At 39.3% G+C, this 23,519-nt stretch overlaps 1 protein-coding gene across 1 annotated transcript in view; it reads right to left on the bottom strand.

Moving 5' to 3' along the window:
• Positions 1-1,580: 1,580 nt before the first annotated feature.
• The window catches only part of LDAH (lipid droplet associated hydrolase), a 127,850-nt gene continuing 105,911 nt past the window's right edge, over positions 1,581-23,519 (bottom strand). Inside the window, exons 6-7 of the mRNA XM_074895568.1 lie at positions 18,490-18,572; positions 1,581-4,770 (exon numbers count right to left, since the gene is read on the bottom strand). Of these exons, the coding sequence (XP_074751669.1) occupies positions 4,579-4,770; positions 18,490-18,572 (275 nt within the window). The 3' untranslated portion in view covers positions 1,581-4,578. The remainder of the gene's footprint in view (positions 4,771-18,489; positions 18,573-23,519) is intronic.

Here is a 23,519-nt window from a genome sequence, read left to right as displayed (position 1 = left end):
CTTTTGACTTTACTGGGGCTGTAACTGGATGCTTAAACTTAATGATGCTTAACTTTGGATGCTTAAAATCCTAGGTTTTTGGTTTTTTGTGTAAAAATACAGGTTTCTCCTGACAAACACTGATGCAGGACCTCCTGCACAATGAGAGCAGATGACATTAACACTCCAAAACCTTTCTGTTCTGTAAATAGTATTCCTGTTTCTAACAAGTTAGATTGGAACAGTGGGACCCTTATCAAATTTTAAGGGTACCTGTTACGGAAAAGGAGTAGCTGAGTCCTGACACTGGGAAAGCCTTTTTTTCCCCCCAATTCCAAGCCATTATACACAAGGATTTCTCTTAATATACAAAGCACAGTGTATTTTAGAGCTTGGAGGCTTTAAGCTGAGTTTGTTGAAGATGTTCATAACTGGCAAAAAAGATCTCCTTGGAGTGTCTGACTGGCAAGCACTGCAGTCAGATACAGAACGAGTCAGATACAGAGCAAGTCAGATGCTTTAAACAACATTCTGCATTTTACTATCTACTGCCAACTACTTTCCACAACTATTTTTCTGCAAGCATGTGCCTGCAGTAGCTAGAATTGAAAAACCTAGTCCATGTCCTATCAGCTTAAGCACTTGAAAACGGTCTCTAATTAAATCTCTCCTGCCTGTCCCATCTGAACATCCATGTTAGCCTGGTTCATAACTTCTGCATGATGCTACTGAGAGCAACGATCACTTCTGGCAGCTGGCTTGTGCTGTTACTGCTGTATCTGCTGCTTGTACTCAAACCCCATCAGCTGTTCCAGAAATATATGCTGTTTTAATAGTTCCTGGTCACTCACAAACACTCTCTGAATTCTTATTTTGTAAATGTGCCAGGAAAAAGAACATTTGCCTGCAAAAGAAGAGCCTCAGGAACTTATTGTAGTTGGGAGTCTGAATGTGACCTGTGACACAGAGTAAAACAAGTCTCTTGGGTCTAGTTAAGTTTATTCAAACCCAGTAATAGTTTGAGCAACTTTATTAATGATAACATTGAACATCTTGTTTAAAGTCTTTGCTGGCAATTAGCTAGACCAAAGAAACGGATGGGAAGTGGATGCGTGTATAAACCCATTTTCTGTAAAAAGCGTATGCAGATGACCTCAACTGCAGAGAAGAGATAATCTGTTGTGGCTCATGTATGCAATTTGTCTCCTACGAGTCAAGAAACTGGTGTTTAGCTTGGAGTCCAACTCCAAATTCTTCACCATCAACACTGGGCAAGCACTCATCAGGCTTCCTGAAGGGAGAAACCTCACTAATTTACACACTCTATAGCTCATTCAAAGCAGTAAACGGATCTGGAGGGAGCAAGAGGAAACACTGATTGATTATTTTGGAGTGGCTCTGGATAAAAATGCTTATGTGCGTCAGGTGCCTACCACCCACTGATTTTCTCTGCACTTAGCAGATGTGAAATTCACATCACATGTGAGATTTGGGTTTTGCCAAGTATTTTTGTAAATTTTGTATGCATGAAGTAATGAAGAAGGTGAACTAAGACTAAACAAGTTATCAAAATAAAGAATCAAGCTACATTTTACCATAAACGTATTTATTTTTGTTACGGGAGTTGTGTACTTTTTCATAAAAGGTATCAATCTAGCAAAACACTTGAACGTGAGTCAAAGTCATTGAAGCTAGCAGGATTACTCGCACAGTGAGAATTAAGCACAAACGTGAATGACAGAGATTAGGTGCTACTGCATACAGTCAATTAATTTGTGATAGATTTCCCAAGAATTCTAAAATAGTTTTAAACAGACAAGACCACACTGTGTTTTCATGGTAAGCTGGCACATTTGGACCATAAGCACTTCTGACACTCTTTGCCTGGGGCCATAGTGAACACCATGGGCTTCAGAGGAGCTGGATTCTCATCGTGTGAGATCTGCTCCTCTTAGGAAACACAGGTGTGAAAACTAGACCCGTTCTTTTCTGAAATGAATAGCAAATTTTCAGATCTTAGCCTTACAGTAACAGCTTCTAGGAGGAAGGTAGCAATTGAATCATTATGGTTTTGATAATCTTAGCGAAAATTCATTTAAGAAAATTGTAAGGCATTATCCTGCAGTAGATCTCAGTTTAGGTCTTAATGCAGTCAGTAGGATTTATTATAATGGATTAATATTTGTATAAAAGGCATACACAAGTCAAGTACAAGTATTGCTAAATTAATTCCTCATACAAAGTATACGAATAATGCACTGTAAACAACTGCTTCTCGTAGGTGCTTCAGTTTCCAGGCTTTAATAGTTGCTTGTCATCTTTGGTTAATGCAAGATTTTCTCTGTCCTCAGGAGATCCACTACAACAGCTGAACTTTCACAAACTGAGTCCTTGCTCCACTACTCAAACCAATATACTTTGACGAACAAATGTTTTGTTCAATAAGATCAACACGTAAACCAAAACAACCAAGTGAGCTGTATTTTTTATGCTGTTAACTTACAAACATGTGCATATGTGTATCTATATGTGTACATATATGTATCTCCATCTATGTGAGCACACCCCCTCACTCTGCCCAAGGGAGCAACAGATGCATTTAGCATCTACTGTAAGGCCACCCAACAGGAATGCATGCCAGCATCCGGGGGGTGTTTAAACACACACAGACACACACAACTACGGATTTCTAAAGTGAGCACAAGAACTCTTCTGATCATGACTGAATATGGCCCCGTAGAAAGAAGGAAAGTCCCATGACTATCCAGTAAACAGAAACAGTTGCATGGGTGCAGTCCCTTCACTTTGAACATATCTGGTTCCTCCTCATGCTGCTGCAACTGTGGTCTCAACATTTCTGCCTCAGCCTCAGTATGTTTCATTACGCGGCAGTGTAATCTGAAAATACACTGGCTAGTCTCAAAAGCTAAACTAGTTTCTGATGCAAAGAAGGTCACTTAAAGCCACTGTCTGTCTGCAGGTCTGAAAACTAGTCCAAAATATCCAGAAACTGAACTCTATTATTAAATTGCTCTAAATATTAGTGAAAAGTTTCAAGTGTGATTTAGATGTGGAAGGTGTGTATATAATCATGTAAGAAAAGTAAGGAATTAACTGTTTTTTCTGCATCAGAGAACATTCTCCAATACCATTTTCACTAGTACCACATTAAAACTGTTAATAAATCATGTAAGTTAGATACCCAATGCATCATTTAAATTCATCTGTTTGCAAGGGCAGGGCTCCTCTGACTATATTCTGTAGTGTTTTGCTTATTTATAAATCTATGAACTCCACAGGGAGACTATTTCACAGGTTCATGGCTAGAAAGCTTTTCCTGATTACACTTGGCTCTGTCCCCCTCATATTTTTTACATTTCTAGCTATCGCCTGTAATTTCTTCTGTTATCACAACTGGGAGGATTTGGTTTTGCTATCTGTAAAGGAGAAAGATAAACAAATGTGAGGAACAGTGTACTTGTCAGCAATGTGCTACAGCAAGGATCTGGTCCTCAATAGGAACTTTTCCTGCCATTTCATGGGTGCAACCATGGCAGAGTATTAGCCTTTTTCTCACAGCAGACTTACCTAATTTGTGGCTTGACAGAAAATGTCATAGTCCAGTCCTTAGAGCAAAGAACTGACATTTAGGCATGCGTCAAAACTGGTTTAAGTCTTTAACGATGCTCAGCAAACACTGTTCTCATGGTCTTCATTAGGAGAGCTAGGCCACCTGTAAGTAGTTATATATGAATTCTACAATCCATTTTAAGCTTTTAATACTGGCACTTCTGACCAGCATCCTTTACCTTCTCTACAGTCAACCGAAAAATGAAACACTTGGCAATGTTCCAGACAGGAGTTCCATTTGTATTCCCTTGCTGAGCAGCCAGTTACCTATGGTATTTTTAATACCCTGTAAAGTCCTGGCAGCACCCTAAACCTCTTCTGAGACATTGAGAAACTGCACACCTCCTCCACACATCTCCCTTGTGCTCAACCTGAACTCAGCCTGAGCTCTGACTGACCACCAACCCCATCTGACATGGAGGAGACAACGTTAGGGCTGTCCTAGGGCCTTGGGCTGTTCTGGCTGTCATGCACCACGGCTACATGGATGCATGGGCCATGTGGAGAGGACAGGATCTTCCACAGCACACCAGGATCCATTGCCAGGATCTATTCACAGGGGGATTTTTATCCACACAGAGTAGCCTGGTATTTCTTTCTAAAGCAGGCCAGCTGGGCTGCCCCAAAGCCATCCCTGACAGTTCTCCAGCAGGTGAGTGAGGTGGTAGTAACTCAGGTACACTTGTAACCAGTGAATCTAGTATCAGTGTTGTCTAGAGTGCTAGCTGACAATAAATATTCCACGCTTTGCCAAGTCCTGAAGACACAGGACGAAGGTACATCACCACTGAATCAATAAAACTATACTTTGGACCAGCCAGTCTCTCTTTAACTTTCTCCAAAACTTCTCAATAGAAAACAAGCCATAATCTATAATAAACAGAAAAAAATAGGACAGACTCTCTCACAAAAAATTACACGTTCACAAAATAATTACATTTTTTTTCTTGTTAATCACTGAACCTGCGTTTATAATTTGGTCAGATCATCCTGTAACCAGTCTGTAATCATGGCAGCCATCTCCTTGCTGGCATCTAGCACAAAGGCGTGGCGGAGCCCTTTCTCACAAAGTCGAATGTCTCCGTCTGGAAAATCCAATTTGATCTCATCGTAGTAGTGCTGTGGACACCAGCTGTCTCCAGTTCCATAGTAAAAAATCAGCTAGAAATCAAAGCATATCAGATCATTAACTTGAAAAGTTACTGATGAAGCAGCCAATATCCAAACAAAGAGCACTTATTTGGAAATAAGCAATGCTTCATGACCCAAGATATACTGTGAGGAATAGCAAATTCACAGTTCTCAATTCTTTCCAAGTCTGCAATGATGAAGCCAATTAAATGATCTGTGACTCAGTTTCCTCATCTGTAAAGCTGTGGAACACTATACAGACTTAACTCTGAAAATAGAGATCTGATGATGAAAAGTGGCTATCTTAAGAAATTTGTTATGATTCAAAACATCTAGTTGTCCATGGAGTCGACCCCTAACCAGGCAAGCTGCTGTGTTTTCCCTAGCTATTAGCTGGTTTCATTGTCAGCTTTCTAGCTGTTTGATCAAATACCAAAATTACCAGTAAACCTGATGCTACGTCCCAGCTGAAGGGGCTAATCATTACAGCTTTCTTTTGGATATAAACTAAGAGGAACTATGAGGGTACTCCACATTTGTGAGTAGCTCAGTCTTACTGGCATCTGTTAGGTGTGATCTCAAACCACCTGCCTGGTTAGGGCCTTAGCTGGAGGAGTACGTATTTTTCTTAACCTCGGTGTTAATGGTATAAACTAGAGGTGATTCACTTGGTCAGTCATGCAGAATAACAGCAATTACGGTCATTCTCAGAAGCAAAACTTTTTCTGCTTGAAGAATTTTATAACCATAGAATCACAGAATAGTTGGATGGGACTTTTATAGGTCATCTAGTCCACCCCCCCGCAATAGGCAGGAACATGTTCAACTAGATCAGGTTGCTCAGAGCCCTGTCTAACCTGACCTTGAATGTTTCCCAGGATGCGGCATCTACCACCTCTCTGGACAACCTGTTCCAGTGTTTCACCACCCTCATTGTAAAAAATGTCTTCCTTGTATCTAGTCTGAATTTACCCTCTTTTAGTTTAAAACCATTGTTCCTTGTCCTGTGGCTATAGGCCCTACTAAGAAGTTTGTCCTATCTTTCTTACAAGCCCCCTTTAAGTACTGGGAGGCTGCTATAAGGTGTCCCCCAGAGCCTTCTCTTCTCCAGGCTGAGTAACTCCAACTCTATCTTATCTTTGTAAAATGCTGCCTGTGTAGAGCACAGGATCCTCCTGGAGATCAATGAGCAATTTTCTTTTGGGTTGTAATGTAGAACTAAAATTCTACCAAAGTCCACTTTGTTTTGATCTTGCCCTAGTGACAATTCAATGACATACATGAAGCAGGTGCCACAGGGCTTGCCTTAATACAAAAGTTATAAATTCCAGGCAATTCAATATTCAATGAAGTGTCTTTTCTCTCTGTTAGAAACACTGAATGTCACTCTTTCCCCAGTCACCACTTCTCCCCATTTTCATCTCAACTTTACATGCTATAGCTATGTTTTTGAATTTCTATAAAGTATTTGAAGGGAGAGTGGTTGTCTGGAAGAGAGTAAAAACCTATGGATTTAAAACTCTACAGGAACAAGAATAATGATGAGGACTCTTTATACTAAAATGTTTGAATGCAGGTACCAGAAGGATATTGATTGCTCAACATATCACACACAAAGCTTGGCCCAATTCCATTACTCTCATTTGTTTCATATTTCATTTCTGTACTTCAGTGAATAATTGAGAAATGCTAACATAAATTAGGGGACAAGAAGTTTTCATTTCATCACAAAAATCTTCAATTCCATCATTTTTGTAGCCATGTGAAATATAAATAAATGCACCCACTGGGGCAGAGGTGGGCTAAGAGCCCAGACTGCATTTCACAAAATGTTACAAGTTTCTGTCTAACTTGCTGTTCTCTTGTTGAAGCGTACCCAAATTTTGGACATTGTTGACTATTGGCTGTATGCAAAATATAATATCTCAGTTGCATAGACACTAGCCCAAGTTATACTTCTATGTATATGTAAAACATAAAACATCCCATGTTAACAAACATTATTGGTTTCCTTTGTCACTTGCTAATTGCTGGAAACAAGGTATGCCATTTGCTTTAGCAGAAAATTTCTTTCGATCTTGCCTTTCATAAATCACAGGATGTCACACTAGCAAACATTTTCAAAAAAAGCCAATGTAAAATGGCCAGCTGCATTCAGCCCTTTTGAAAGCCAAACATCTGACGAATTGTTTAACTCTGGGCTCCGTTACCAACAGATACAAAAATAAAGACCATGAAGCTCAGAAAAAAAGAAATGGAGCAAGGCCAGTTTAATGGAGTAGTCCTTGAAATTATTAGATATTTCGATAGTCTAGTTGTAGAGTCCATCACATGATCATTTAAAAAAAGATGAGAAGTCATTTACACTTACAAGGGTGGATAAAAGATTTGTGAAATAACTTAGGTTTTTAAATAAAAACGGAGAAATGGGCTGTTCTCCATGTAGGGTTGTAAACTTGAGAACTCACAGATTTGGAAATGCCTAAACAAAAGATTTATGTGCGTTCTTAGCTTGCCTCTGGTATATTTGCATTAGAGTTTAATCTTTCATTGCATGATCCAAAGGATCCTTGACTGATTCAATCCACTGACAGGACGATGTTCAGCTGATGAGCTGCTATTTGATAGTATTTTTTGTTTTAAATTCTGTGTGTGGTCTGAGGATTTATTTACTACATATTTCATGGTTTACAGACAGAATTTATTTTCTCATGTGTGTTCCTCTGGCACACACCATTACAGGATTTGCATGCTCACATTTATTAATTTAGTTTTGCAACACCTTAGTGGCCATTTTAATATTTGTTTTGCAGATGGGGAGCACAGAAATTAATGTCAAACAACATACATTAATTTGAAAGTAAGTAGTGTAGTCTGAAACACTGGTTCCAGTGTGCATACCATTACACGGTATTGACTATGCTCAAAGGACAGCACTTCTGGACTTCATTTGCAGGTACTCTGAAAACACTTTCTACCTGTCTGTAAAACAGATTTCAAGGTCTTAAGTGAGACAATCAGAAAAGTGAGGACAAACTGTGACCATCTATGAAAAATATTAATGACTTCACCACCAGCCCATTCTTAGATTTGAAGTTTAGGTACCTTTACCATGAAGTTGCCCATTGTTACTTCATGTAGTTTCCTGTTTCTTTCAACAGGCATTTTACCACTTCTGCCACAAATGAGCTATGAGTTTTGCATCTTGCTGTCTCCTTCATTACACAGCTCTTTTGGTTAATGGAAAAGGGATATTTTAATGAGACACCACCTCCTAATGCATACATAAAAGGTGTCTCAATTAAGATCAGTTCTTCCTAATTTTAAAATGCTTGTTAATGCAATATCAACCAGTTTTAGAAGAGCTTGTGTAAACATTCTGCTAGACTTCAAGGAGGTAAAGCAAAAACCAGGTATTTTACACGTGGCACCTACATTTATTGGCAACAGTGTTAGCACCTCTAGATCTGCTGCTTTAGGCCTCTGTCCCTTTAGGTAATGGTGTAACTGAAAGAAGTAGCACTGTCAGCTTCTGGCCAGAGGAACACGGGACACCTTCCTGCTCTATGTCACACTATGTGTGACATTCTGTGTGTCCAGCACAGAAATTAGTGATTTAGTTTGCGTGTTTTTGAAGCAAGTGCCATGCTTGTCCAGATTTACCATGCTTTGGTTTACATCGTGGAGTAGTCTTGGAGTGTATGAATTCCTTTCGACTGAAAGGCAAAGATGCTCTTCAGGATCACATTTAGTGAGCTCCAGTCACTAATGGACATTCAGTCCATGGGATCGGATCAGACAACTGTTGCTAAAGTAATAACCCTCTGAGATGCCTACACTGGGAACATCAGGTCCTTGCTACTTACTATTTAGCTCTACAAATTTTCTTCTATTGTGCCACTCCTGTTTTTAGGGCAAACATAGCTAAAGGCACCTGTTGAGAACAGGAGCACTGACATTTTGGAAATTTAGGTTCCATTCCAAGACGAAAAGGGAAGAATATTTACCAACTACTAGCCATGCTGTCCAGTCATTTGTCCAGTCTTTCCAAGGTTGACTTCTTCTGTCTTGTCCCTTTCTGGTCTCAGGACTGCTCTACCCCCATTTTGCTAGTTGTTTCAGCTCTGTTCTCCTTACCTAGACAATTCCAACTTCAGCTACTTGTGCTTCTTATTCTAGCCCTACATTCCTGCCTTGCCAAGTCCAAATTTTAGTCTTCTGGTATCTTCATCCCATTCTGAGCCTCAATTCCAACCCCAGTTGCTTTTTCCCCTAGTCTAGAACCTCTATTCTAGCTCTACTCCTCAAATATCTCTCAAACTATCAGTTGTTCCTAGCGTCTGGGTTGGGTTAGTTCAGCACAAAAGCATCTAAATACAGGTAACTGTATTGTGGTGTTTACACGTGTACCAGGCATCCGAATTCCCACCACAGAGTCAGGAAAGATATACTCAATAAAGCCATCAGTGCTTAGAAATACTCAGTTGAAACAGCAGGTGTCTACTACAAGGTGGGTGAAGCTGCACTTCAGGCTCCACTATGACCTCAATTGCCTCAAGCATATGTACCTACTGCCATTTGAGATGCTCTAGATCTCTGAGGCATCTGCATGAGACTGGCAGGTATGACAGATTTTATAGGAGACCCACAACTTTTTGGCAAAACAGCTGGAGGCCAGATGAGGATATTCCACAGTGCTCAAAATTAAACCAGATGTCCATGTTTAAGGGCCAAATTCCACCTTTACTTCTTCAGTAGATTTTTATTGACTCCAGTGGGGTCATCTGCATCTCTAATGCCTACTGCACCTCTAAATTCTTTCAAGTAAATCATCATAAAGCATGATTCAGGTGCCCATACATAAATATCTGGTAGTGTTCGGTTAATGGCTTGACTTGATGATCTTAAGGATGTTCTCCAACCTAAAAGATTCTATGTTCTCATACAATTTAAGACTGATATGCTAGTCTCCACTGCTGCTACTGGCAGCTCGTGTGTTTCATATGCCAGTCTTGCTTGGGTAGCTCAAATCCACCACCTCATACAGCACCAGAAGCCTACCTTTGGCCAAACAAAAGGAGCCTTTGGTTCTTCTGGCCTTCTCCTCCTCTCTGTTTACCTCTTACTCACTAGTTCCCTCTATATTAGCTCAGCACGTATCTCCTCTGCACTGAAATGAATAGCTTCCTTCTCCAAGCCAAGAATTTTTACCGTGAGAAAACATTTTCCCCTGAGCCTTATTTGTAGATATTGTAGAACCCTTTGGACGGAAATAAAAAACAGTCAAGGTAGGATAGACATTTGCGTCATGTATGCAATTAAAGTTTGGGTACATTATATCCAACTAAGACCAGTTTTATAATACGAAGACTTGGGGTACATTATTTGATGCTGCAGTTATTTTCTCTGCTTATTTCATGTGCAGAGTTGTTGGTATGTGCATTCTGTGTGTCTGTGTGTGCATGCCTGCAAGCCTAAAATTTTAATATACAGATTTCTTAATTAGAAATTGCTAACAGAATTCAGAATTGTTTTCAAAATGCTTCCCTATTAACGGATTATGCAATAAAATCTAAAAGCAGGATTGCAATTAAGGTGTAAATTTTCAGTGATCCAAATGGTGGTACAGGGCCTATGAAACCTGACAGACACTTGACTGTCATTGTGGCATTGAAGGTCTCCCTTTGAATAACAAAATGTCTGTGCTCTTTGCATGTGCCACACACAGCCACAAAAATATACAGATGTTAGGATGCTACCTATTTTCCTAATGTATTAAGACAGATTCATTTTAGATAAATTTAAACAAAAGTTTCTAGAATCCAGATGTTCTCATCTTCATTTTAACATCAGGAGCTTTGCTACTGTAGCACTCAGGCAGGCATAATTAATGAACCATGTGTAACCAGAGGCACATGGGATCTTCATTAATGCTAGGAAACACTGGCGTGCACTGTATGATTTACATGGATCTGTAAAGTGCATATTTTCCTGCGGACTGTGCATGGCTGTAGAGACATCCTGAGTCAGCACAACCACTGTACCAGCGATGGAAAACTGCTGCCAACCTAAGCATTCAAAAATGGTGAGTCAGGCCCCCAAAATAATGAGACGAGTTTAAAAATAAACAGATTTACAAAACAACAAATATAAAGTTCTTTCTATTTTTCTTCCGGGCTTAAACTTTCCAATATTTGCATTTTTAAACTTTTCTGCCATGAGGGTGAGAGGATTATTTTTTGTTCTTTTGCAATATTGAATTCTGAGACTTCCAGATATTCCTGACTCAGAAGGGAAATGGCAGCTACCACTGGACAAGACAAAGACTTTATATGATTCCTGATGCAATACCCTGCTTATTATGAGTGACTAAAACATGTCCTCTTTCAGGATCTGATGATGAGGGCAGAGTAAAGGGGATGTGGGTTATCTTTGCCAGCCATTTCAATACCGTGTTTGAAATAGTGCAATTTCTAAGTTTCAAATAGTTTTAAAATAACAGCAATGTTCTCATAAGCTGTTTTACTATTACATTTCTGTAAAATAAAACACAAGTCAGAATAGGGTTCTGTCAACCCAGTACCCTTTAATATGGTATGTGTATTCAGCCACTGCACAATAATGGCAGCTGCTAAGTAAACATCAGAAGAATCTGAGATTCATATCAACAGGATGTTTACATTTTAAAGAGTTTCTAAGAAAATAATAAAGATTTCCTGCAGTTGACTCCATTAGCACTTGTTTTAGTATGTATGACAGTTCACAGAAGTATAAATTACAGAGAGATTTCTTTTATGCATCTTCTGTGGCTGTCAAAGGTCAACAATGAAAAACAAATCCAAAAAGTTAAAAAATATTAATCGAGTTTCCTCTATCTCTCTGGAATTTGGTACATGTTATAACAACTTTAGGATCTTATTACATGGGCAGGCACCACTCCAGCTGATGGCAAAGAGTGAAGGACTGATCTCTGTGGACATAAACTAGCAGCACACGTGCCGTGGCAAGCAAGATTGTACCAGTCTCCTTGCTGAAATCCTTGTCTCTGATACATTAACTTTTTATCAGTATTATTCCCACATGCATTCACTGGTTGAGACAGCAGTTTCTCTCTGGGCAACATCTTTCGACAGTAACCAGTGAATAGTTTCATTTGCTCTTGGATGAAAACTAGTTTAAAAGGCATTAGTCCAGGATTAATTTTAGTATCAATCAAGGTTTATAGACTTAGTTTCTCTGGAATTATGAAAGCGTCTCCACCTTATCCTGCCAAAAGAATAGTATAAACGACTTGGGTACAGACTGGTTTGGGACACACTTTTTTTTTTTTTTTTTTGACTTGTTTCAGCTGTACTTTGGCTTTAGTAATCAGTTTCTGGGAAGAATTCAAAGAGCTGGCATTGTCCTAGGAAGCCCTAAATTCTTTGGGATCTGGTTCTCCAAGACACCACCTCTATCCTCGTGATCCTGCCATGGTTGAGATCAGCTGGTTTGATGGCAAGGTCATTGGAACTTGCTTCTTGCCTTGTTTTACCAGAACTGGGATTTCTCAACTTCCCAATGTGAAGCCAAACTTTTTCTGATGGACCATTCTGAGAAGACGCAGTTGACAATCTGGGGTACACAGTGCTATTTTTAAATACTAACCTTGTGGGGGTTGTACTAAAAGTGTAATGGGTAGTTCAAGTATTTGTGGTGATTTTATTTAATGTACGGAACGTGGCCAGTTTTGTTAAACCAACATAAATAATAAATAAAAATAGCTTTCCTGACTGGAAAGGGAGTGGAGAAACATTTTACTTTCAGAGAAATTAGGATGTAAACCCTGAGATACGGCCAGACGCAGTGGTACTTTGCATGTGATGGAAGATGTGTTACTCCTCTCCCTGGTGTCAGGAACTGTTCTACCAAACAGGCAGGATGCAGGCTCCCTGTTTTCATGCCTTTGTCAGTGTTAACTGGAAATCTGGTAGATCAAGGGAGGGGAACGGGCTTCTCTTTAACTTTGCTGCAGTTTGTTAGCAATACTACTGGCTGCTCTGCACGTAGACCCAAGAGATCAAGTGAGGCCACTTCTATTTCTACTTTCTCACAGATAATGAAGGGTCAAACTCAATGCAAAGTAAAAATATCCTTTTTAAAAGGATGCACAGGATTTATCAACAAACCAGGGTGATTAACTTATTTATACTACCTATGTAACTTTTAAAGACTTAAAAGTGTTTCAAAGGTATATATTTAGATGTGTCAGGAACATGAATATTTCAGAAGCCAAGTCTGTATAAATACCAAAATAAAAATAAACAGACCTGAAACCACTATTTAAGCAATACTATTACTGCGCCAGATTCTTCCAACCGTACTTAACTGCAAACAGTTATTTCCTTCTGAATATTAGCCTGACACTGTCTATATTCAGCGGGACTTTATCTAAGATGAATCAGTCAAATCCTTCATGCAACAGCAGGACCAACATGTGGCTGGCTGTAAATGGCAATTTTGTTCACAGCTCTGCAATGAGCTCTGTGGCAGAGGGAGGGAAGGTAAGCAATTAATTGATAGTAAGGGTTGGACAGTAACTTCTTAAGTATTCTTGAGAAGACTGGGGAAATATTGCTGTCTTTGCTCATTCTGTGTAGCACACACCTTATACCTATCCCCAGGATCCTGGAAATTCATGTCATCGCTTCTTTATTAGAATACCACACAGCATGAATGATGGTAACAGGAGCTCACAGAAAAAGTGAAAATCAGAGGTAAGTATATTGTGGGACACTGAACTTTTTGAATGCTCACTGGGATCCTTTTCCACCAAGGAGAGAAACTGCTGATGCTTGATTAGGCATTCTGGGTGCTTCAAAGAGAAGGTTGTTCTTGTGGTTAAATGACACAGACACCAAAATCCCCAAGCACATGTGCAACTTCCCTAACTTCAACTCTGCACCTCCAGGGAGCGCAGGCCAAAAAGGATGTGAGACCAGCCAAAAAAGAGGTTCTTGGCTCCAGAGAGCACTTTGCACCTATTCAGCTGGAGTGTTTGGAAGGTTTTTCACAAATGTAGGCAAGCAACTCACTCAGGCTGCGGGCAGGCAAAGTATTTGTAGTATTCTTTTAACCGCTTATCTTCAGATCATGCTTCTTTCACTGGGAATAATTACTAAATCCCTGTGCATGTCAAAACAAAACCACTGTACAATATCAAACCAGCTGCTTCAAGGGTCAAAATAGTTGCTCAGTTTTAAAAATTTTCTCTAGTAAAGATAATTTTTCAAAAGAAAAACCTAGCATGTTTCTGTGGAAATGAAATACTTTATTTTTGCAATTTTTACTCTAAATCACTGCATATCACTGTTTAGTTGATACTTTTGGACAACACATTTTCTATCGTATTATTGGTGTGATATAAACCTGTATTACTTTAAATTCTAAATACATCATTGAAATAAGCAGGAAGTGTAAATATATACTTCATTCATTTAATTTTTCAGAACTGAATTTCTTCCCCACTTAACCATGTGGTTATAAGCCACCCACAATACAGACTTCCTCAGTCTGAGTAAAAATAGGTTCATGTGTCCATAATCTTCCAGTTTATACTTTCTCCCACTTGATTAAAAATTATTCTTTGCTGACAACAGATTTGATTTCATCTTTGTATCTCTACTTCAGATGTTTCCTGTCTTTTTCTTTACTCAATTAATGTATCTGCTATACCAGACCACTGACAAAACTAAACTCAAGGAGCACATAAACCTTTTTTTGCTTTAACATGCCAACCAAAAGAATCAAGATTTTCAGTTGCTGGAGGAGATCACTTATGGGCTTAAGAAATTATGAACCACTACAGAAAGATCACTGCCAAACTGATTCAAGACTTCCTGAAGTCTGTGAGATCTCTTCTATTGATTTAGATGGGCTTTGGAGAAGATACTACACTTAAAAATAGGACTACTGTGTATTACACATGGAGTAATGAACAAAATATATCTCGATAAATATAAAATATGAGGGGGATTTTTTTAAAACAAAATTTCCTCTGTAAGCCCCCTAGTTTTACTCTTTCATTCAGTATCTTCTTGATTAAAACAGGTTCATAAACTTGCTTGACTGAAAGAGTCAATAAGGCTAAGTCTTAAAATAAAGCAGTGAATGTGTCATGATGCAGACTTAAAAAGTTAGGTGTTGTAGAAAGCGTCTAATATGGAAATATCATTGTCCGTCACAGGCACATGAAAACATTTTCCATTTCTTTTAAAATTTTTATTCTATTTGTAAAAGCTCCATGATGCTCAAAGCTGACGCATCTTTTAAGAATAGAGAATTATACCCACTTCCTTTTGTGCAAGAATTACATAAACTTCCTCTGGTGCAGTAGTATCTTTGTCTCCAGTTTGTTAGGAAAAGGAGTTGGTGTTATTACAGTGAAAGAACATAGCTCAGCTGGCTTACACACATTCAGCTAATGATAATTAACTATCAAAGCTCAGCAAATCTTGGATCAATATCCCCTGCCTTATTTGATTGGATTTTCTGATTTATCACAACTGCCTGTGTCATTGCAATAAGAAGCCTATATTCACGTAGTGCTTGATTCACACAAATAGCTCTAGAGCCAGTATTTTAAATGCTCTATCACATATTACTTTGTTAGAAGACAGGCCTCCATCCTCCTCATACAGTTCCACTGCTATTTAATGTACAACACAACTGCTGTCTTTAGAACATTATAAGTGACATCTCAATTATCCAAACAATATTCCAGCTCCTATTCTTTCAGTGTAAATCTGAGCAATTAGCATTGTTACACTAAGAATCTGGAGTCTGGAGATAGAATTTCTCCTGGTCCCTAACTAGTAATAATTATAGCTAAACCTGGGCATGGAAAGACTGGAATAATTTAGTGTCTCTTCTTCTTTCTTCTTCAGATCACAGAATGCAAATAAGATCCAGAAATAACTTTTCTATTCCACAGCAGCTGGCAAAGTCAGGTGTTAAGATTGGCTTTTAGCATATGATCACAGTGACTACTAAACAGTATAAATTTTTTGAAGTGACAGCTTGCCAGTTCTATAGCAACTTGGACTATAGTTCCTGTTTATATAAACTTCCAACCTTTATAAGTTAAGCCCATTTTTATTGTCAATATACTTCAAATTTAACATAATGCCAACTCAGAATTTTTTCCTTAATTCTTACATTCCCAGAAATTACTAGAAGATGAAAAAAGAGAAGCATTCTTCAGTTTGCCAACTGCTTATAAGCTTGCTTCAGCTTTTTGTTTTCTTGAGTATGTTTGCCACTTTGAAAGTATGAGGACATAGAAGAATCAATAAAAGAAAGTTAACACAGGTTTAAAAAAGCTCCTGCCTGCCAAGGCCATGCTTAGATTGACAGAGTCAACAAAAGCACAGATGAAGCAGACTAGGACACCTGCAAAATCTTACTGTTGGATATGGGCCTTCACTCAGTACAAGAAATAAGTATTTTTGTAATGAGAAGTATCTGAGTAGACAACCTGCAGTCTCTGGAGCTGCAGTTGATTGTCACCACTATTGTCCTCATCCAGCTTTTATGTTTAACTTCAAGCATGTGTGCTCATGATTAAAATTTCCTAAAGCACCTGCAGCCTGCTGCTGCAAACTCTTCACTACTAACGTGGTAACCTGCAGTCCTGCCCTCAGTTTCAGGGCACTAACAGGCCTTACAAGCCTTGCCTGGGACCCTGACCCACACTCCCTGACTATGGGTCCAGGGTCTCCATCTCTGTCCTTCACCTTTAGCCTCTGTCTCTCAAGCTACACTGCAGGAGTATCTGTCTCTAGCCCCGTCCCTGTCCCTGTGTCCGAGATTGACACTGGAACTGCACTGTACATAGTTTGTCACCTGGATGGATGCCGCTGTGCAGCTTGCCTTCCATCATGGTTTTGGCTATGCCTCCTGGATGGACTTTGGACTGACACTGTAACCTTGTCTCTTGTCCTGTCTCCAGCCCTGTCTCCTTTTGCTCCTGTGAGAGACAACTTGTAAATCCCTGAATCTAAGTCACTTGTGGCCCTGGTCTGAGCGGGATGTGACAGCTCCTGACTGGATTCCCTGGATGGACACAGGACCTGGTTCATTGCTGTGCCCTGTCTGGGACAGATGATGGACCGTTTTCTTGCCCTGCTTGGGTGCTGTGGGACTGGACCCTGCTTGGTGAGGTCACTGCCTATGCTGAGGTCACTCTTGGCTCACGGCTCCCTTGCCCTCAAGGAACAGGCAGACCCTGCAGCTCCATGACAGAGAGGTGATTCAGTCAGTAAAATCAACCCCTTCCCTTGAATTCACTGGGCTTTGGATCAACCCATGGAAAGCTTTGTTCAAGACAGAATATTTGCAGTCTGCAAGATCAGTCCTTCAGTTTCTTCACTGAGATTCTCCCCCAAAGTGCAGGAGAACTCTGCAACAAAAATGTGAAAAAACTTCTAGTGCAGTGCAGTGCTCCTTGCTCCTGTGTGCTATTTCACCTCCTTTAAAAAACTAGAACTGAAACATCTGAACATACCTTTCAAAGTGCAGAGAAGGCAAATGGGGTAAGTAAAAGATAAATTCATTTCCAGCCAAAAAAAGAATGACTGATTTATGAAGTGAACTTTGTACTGTATCTATTTTCAAGGCACAAAGTAATCTTACAGAGATCTAGGACCTCTGTCCTAGAAAATTCCATTCTCCAAGGAAAATCTCTGCCAGTGTAAAGTGCTGGAATCAAAAAACAGAGGAATGATACAAAAAAAAAAATGGAAGGAAGGAAGGAAGGAGACACAGTAGACTAATATGTTATACTGATTATCTACTCACACAGAGGCTACACCAATAGTAGTTTATTAAATGTGACAGTTGTCTGGCTCACAAGCCATCTGGAATTGTCTGACTATGGCCACACTATTAAATTCTCTCAGCCTCCAAAACAGGGTGCCCACATCAAATCTCCAATTAGGAACAGTTCCGGGCCTGTGCCAACCCCTGAGCCGTGCCTGGGAATTGACTGGGAGAATGTTATTGGTCCAGACCAAAACTGTACCAGGATCTCTTTCAACAGTAAATCCATACAGACAAGAAAGTTCAGTGCAGAAGAAAGGTCCCCAGAACTCCTTCAATTACCCGTATAGCAGCAGTAGCTCCAGTCTCCGAGGAATGCACTTTCTGTATCTTTTTCTTGCACTACCGTCAAATGGCTGAAACTGTGGAGCCATCATAATTTTGCTGAGTCCTCTCTATTATGTTTTGATGCCATGGAAAAATCAAGCCTGCAGAATCCCATGATATTAACTGACACCACACAACACAGATGGTACATGTTCTGCTTGACCTGTCCAGCAGCAAAGGCAGAGGATTTGGTCAATCAGCCTGCACTCATGTCCTGGCTGGCCATCTGCCGGTCTGATCACAACCCAGGTAACCACTGACCTCACTGGGAACCACATCTCAGGCTTAGCCAGAACACAGACTGTTTCTCTTCCACCAAGGAAAACATACCAGATGGGATACTACATCTGACAGTGGTGAATGCTACATCTACAAAGGTGTGGATCAATGTCATTTTAATGATGAGTGACCCCTTTAGTGGCTTCTCCAAAGTCAGTGGAATGACACTAATATAAATGCAGAATCAAGCTTGCTAAAATTCTGGTGTTGCACAAATATAACTGGATGTAACATTTCCTCGTGCATGTGGGCTTCCCATGAAAACTCTGAGCATTGAATAGTTACCTTCTTTAAATTTTGCTTTATGGTTGTACTGTCTCTCTCCACGACCTTCATCATTTCTTGGCTTGCCATATACAAGATGTTGGCTGCAGAAAAAGAAACATGTAATAATGTAAGTACACAGCAAGTCTTTTAGAAAAAAACAATATGGGACCAACCCTGCAGAAAGGTAAGGCAACTAGAGCAGTGATCATCTTGACAATCCCACTGAAAAGAATCCCTGTGACAGAAAGGGTAGAATTTATCTCACCTAACTGAATCATTAAAAAGGCATATAGACTAAATTAAGTAATCCCCCATTAATTAATTCCATAATTAATGGAAAGGGAAGGACACCATTGGAACATCTTACAGACTTCTGAATTAGCCCATGGTGATGACTCTCTCCTCCTGACCAGAGAAGGAACTTTGATGACTAGCTTTATCTACATACTTTAGAAAGGTAAACGTAAGCATGATATACCACCTGTGAAATCTTTGCGAGAGTGGGCTTTTAAATACGAAGCATACATTAAAAGGCATTATTTATCAATAGGTTATTACACTGTTGACATTTCAACACACAAGTCATTCAAATATTCAACATAAAAAAAAAATAATGGCAATGACAAGTATCACTGAAAACTGCAGTCCTGCATAATATTGATGGTGCTTACACAGACAGGACTAGACTGGACACCAAATGTCTAAGCCTTACCTTTCTGGAATGTAAAGCATTAAAAATGGCTCAGTGCAATTTATTGTGAGTTGGTCTGCAAGCTACTGTCTCAGGGACATAAATGATTGACAATAATGCTTGAACACCTAATTAAAACCAGTCTAATTTTATGAGGTGTTGAGTTCTGGCAGGTCCCATGTGTGTTAGACAAGAGTGGGAACTCAGCATTTCTGAAGTGTGGGTCTGAAGTTTGTCCAGATGCCTAAATATTCATAAATTTAAACATTTTGACACAGAAGAATCACAGTGTCCACTTAGCCAGACTTCTGTCACAACAGAAACTACAGAAGCTCGACAAGAAATTTCAGTGCACAGTCCAAAGCTTGGCTTTGTACGAGCACATGCCTGTTGGATTATGAGTTTTGCTGCTAGAATAAACCGCATGTATTCAGTTGCAGAATCAAGAGTTGCTACATTAATGTTGCACTATGTCTGCAGAGAGTGAGAGATTCTCCAAAGGCTGTTCAGACTTTACAGTTTTAACAGGAACTATCTATTTCTGCCACCAGTGCTGTACTGAAGAAATGTGCAGATATCAGAATCCAAAGACTGAGCACCTCCTTTACCCTTTATTTCTGCCCAGTCACCCTACTGTGCTAATAAGATGGTCAAGTCTCTCCTGCCCTCACAATCTGAAGCCTATATGCTTGCTGGATCATAGAGACATTCATAACCTTTTGTGGGAATGAAGGGCAATATTCTTCTCCTTTCTCACCAGTTTGCAAAACTAATGGAGGACCCTGAATAGCTAAATTACCTTAAAGCATTTCAATTTCCAGATCCTAGAATGACTGAAAGTATTCTAAAATACTAAATTATCTCCTGAAAAACAGGAGAAAGTTAAAAGAATCTGACAATTTTAAATATCTGAACCAGTGAAGTTTTGTGTATAAATACTTAGTGACAGTGTTGGATCTGATACTGCTCTGAGACAGGAGTGATACAGCCTTACAATGCATGACAGGGGAGGAAATGGCAATCACATAGGTCTTTGACGGTGACCAAAACATGGAGTTGGCTAAATTCCAGCAGTGCTCTAAGGAAACAGAATGCCACTGGAGAGATGAGTGATGGCCGCAGAGATCAAATGTTAAAAGATAAAGCCAATGCTCTCAAGTGAAAGAAAATCCTAGAAAGTAGTATCTACTTCTGAGACAGTCAAAGAAGATGCAATTCCGTTATATGCCTGCAGAGCTGGCTTTTTCAACTGAACATTGAACGCAGCTAGTGCAAGTTTTTCATTTCCTAGGGAAGATGAAAGGGTTGCAGATGTGACATCACACAGATAACTCAGCAAATTTGCTGGTCCCATTCTATTCTACTGGGCAAAGAGATCTCCATGCAGTTTTATGTCTAGCAACCCAGTCTAATCCTGTGGTGCAGCTGGCAAAAGCCTGTTCATCTACAGCATTAAGTTCACGTGCTAACATTGCTCTTCTTTTTCTCAATTCAGCTCCAAACACTGATGCATTATGCACCTGTTTTTAGAAGGACGCACATCTTAGAATGCAGCTTCAAACAAAATCTAGGAAAACCTTAAATGAGAGGTATGAAAGACAATGAGGAATTCCTAGGTATTTAATTAATTTCATATTGATTCCTCTTCCTAATGTGACAAATGTAACTTCAGTGCTCAAAACTATAACCTATAAATGAAGCTGTCTGTCAAAAGCACTGTTCTGTGTCAGAAGGCAGAACAGACAGCAGTGCTTGCTACCCTAGATGCTGGACCTTCAGGTAATAGATGTGGCTTACTACAGATTTACAAGATTCAAAAAGCACTAAGTGCAAGAGTCTGGATTTGGCAGTGTATCTGTGGCAATGGGGCTTGTACCCAACCCATTATATGAGGATTTGGTATGCCAGACCTTCTATTTTCCAGTCCAGAATAAGGTTCTTGTTACTAGGACATGGTGGATAGCCTGCCTGCAGTCAGAACTTTTGCCATTACCTTGTAGCATCAGCAGTGGGTGGTAGGCAGGGATGAAAATACTGGTGACCACCAGTGCTGAACCTGACACATACCAGTTCATTCAATGTTACTGGGATTCTGCAGGCAGCTCTCCACCTCCAGTTCAGTCATACAGCAAAAGTGGGACCAGCAGGTACTCCCCTGCTCCCCTTCTCCCACCTTACTGGTTTCACTGTCCTACCTCTTGTTCTTGATGGGCTCTGCTCATATTTCTGAGTTGCTCGTGTGTTTTTTGCAGTAAAAAATAAGAAATGAAGTGAAATTCACACACTTAGTAAACTTATATTAGTCATAAAGATCCTAAAAGTAAAACTGCAAGACAACAAATGCAATGACTATACCTTAAAAGGAACTGTCTCTGAAAGCTTGTGTACTGTGCAAGAAAGGGAACCAGGAAGGCAGGATGAAACTAAACCGGATGAATGGCAAGGTTCAAGAGTCTATTTCAACCAAACAAAAACCCTTCAAATTTTGGAAACATGATCCTAGGGAAGCCAATAAACAGGAACTTAAACTTCAGCAGGCGTTAAGTAAGAGGAAATTGCAAAGAGCAAAAGTAGATTTCCAAGAACAAACAGTGAAAGTTTTAAAAATAAACAATAAAATATTCCTTAGGTATATGAGAAACAAGAGGTCTACAACAGAATTCATACAGGCTAAGAGAGTAGCTAAAAAAGATAATTACACTGTTTGGAAGCTAAATAACTTCCCTGTTTTTGCATCCAACTTTCTTGTTCAACACATTCAGAAGGTTTCTGCTCTCTAGATTCTTTTTCTGGGAATAACAATTTCTGTTTGAGTAGTGAGGTATCAAGGAAATATAGAATATATCAGGGCTAGAAGGTGAATTTAAGAGTTTTAAAGAACCTTAAATACAGAATTGCTGAGCTGATAACAATTCTGCTATGAAGGGATCACCCTGCCCTGTGGCTGGAAAATACTGTCTACTCACTACTGATTTTACAAAGGAAAAATACTGATTTAGCGATCTATAATTTCTTGAACATTTCAATAAACACAACCAGATGACAAAAATTACTGGTCTTCTAAAAGCTCCCTGTTACATTTCACACAATAACCTTTGGTTGAAACTAAGCAGCTGTAAAATGAAAGGTTGCAATATGTTAAATAGTCTGGAAGCAAAGAAAAAAGATTAGGATTAGATTAGATTAGATTAGATTTGATTAGATTAGATTAGATTAGATTAATTAGCTGGTTTTCATCAGAGCAAGGAATAAGGTCTAGATCCATCACAAATACCAAAAAAGTAGTGATTATTACTAAAACCTCTCAATAATATTGAACACACCTGGTGATTTGATAATTTCTGGGGTGGGTTAAATCACTTCTCAAGATGACTTTTCAGTGATAAGGCCTTTAGACCTTAAGTGCCTAAACTGAGGTGGGATGAATCCTGGCCTAAGATTCTAGTCCAGCTCTGTATTAAAATAATGGGTAACTTATTTCTTAATGATTCAGTCAATGGGTAAGTAGTTTATTGATGGATTTGCACAGGACAGTCAGATAGTTTGTGAGGACCAGGCAGTGAGAAATGAGAGAGAGACCTAAAGAGAAGAGAGAAAAAAAACAACACACTAGTAAAAGAAATTCAGATTGAAGAAGCGGTTATCAATCTATCTGTGGAAAAAAAAAAATAATCAAAATATTCTTTTTCCAAGTTTATAAATTAATGCAAAAAATGGAATCAGAAACCAGAGACCCCTAAAATGACTGTTGTTCACGGTGCATGTTTACTCAAAATTTCAATCAAATCATATATTATGTTTCATAAATAGTAGTAGTAGGACGATACATAATTCTGCAGTATCATTACAGAAATCACATAACATGACCACACCTGAAGAACTGTGTATGCTTAACAGTCACAACCTCTGTGGGACACTGCAAAACTGAGAATGGTGGGGAAAACAGCCAAAGTAGTACAATTAAAGATGTGTCCTTGCCATGATGTTCATGATACTTCACGATACACTGTTTTCCCCTCTCTAACAGCACAATACATTAAAATGCAAAACAATAAAAGGAAGTACTTTTTTAAGGTCATGTGCAATTAACTATGAACCTTACTGCCACAGGAAACTGATAAGCATATGTATTTGCTGCGTCCACATCTAAGCACGTTGCCCTGAGCTCCTCTAGTTGTGAATACAGTTAATGCAACTAATCTTAGGGCAAATATCTGTGAAGGCCACATAACTTACACTTCCAACAATCTCTCAGGTACTATTCTCCAGGTCCACTAACTATTATTCTTGCTTGCTTTCCTCTAGATACACCCAGCAGCTCATCTCTCTCTTGAATTGCACTGAGAGTATTTCAGCT

This window comes from Athene noctua, chromosome 1 (genome assembly GCF_965140245.1).
Source record: "Athene noctua chromosome 1, bAthNoc1.hap1.1, whole genome shotgun sequence".
Classification (NCBI taxonomy): Eukaryota; Metazoa; Chordata; class Aves; order Strigiformes; family Strigidae; genus Athene; species Athene noctua.
The sequence above is the reverse complement of the archived record's forward strand: the minus strand, read 5'-3'. Positions and strand labels throughout refer to the sequence as shown.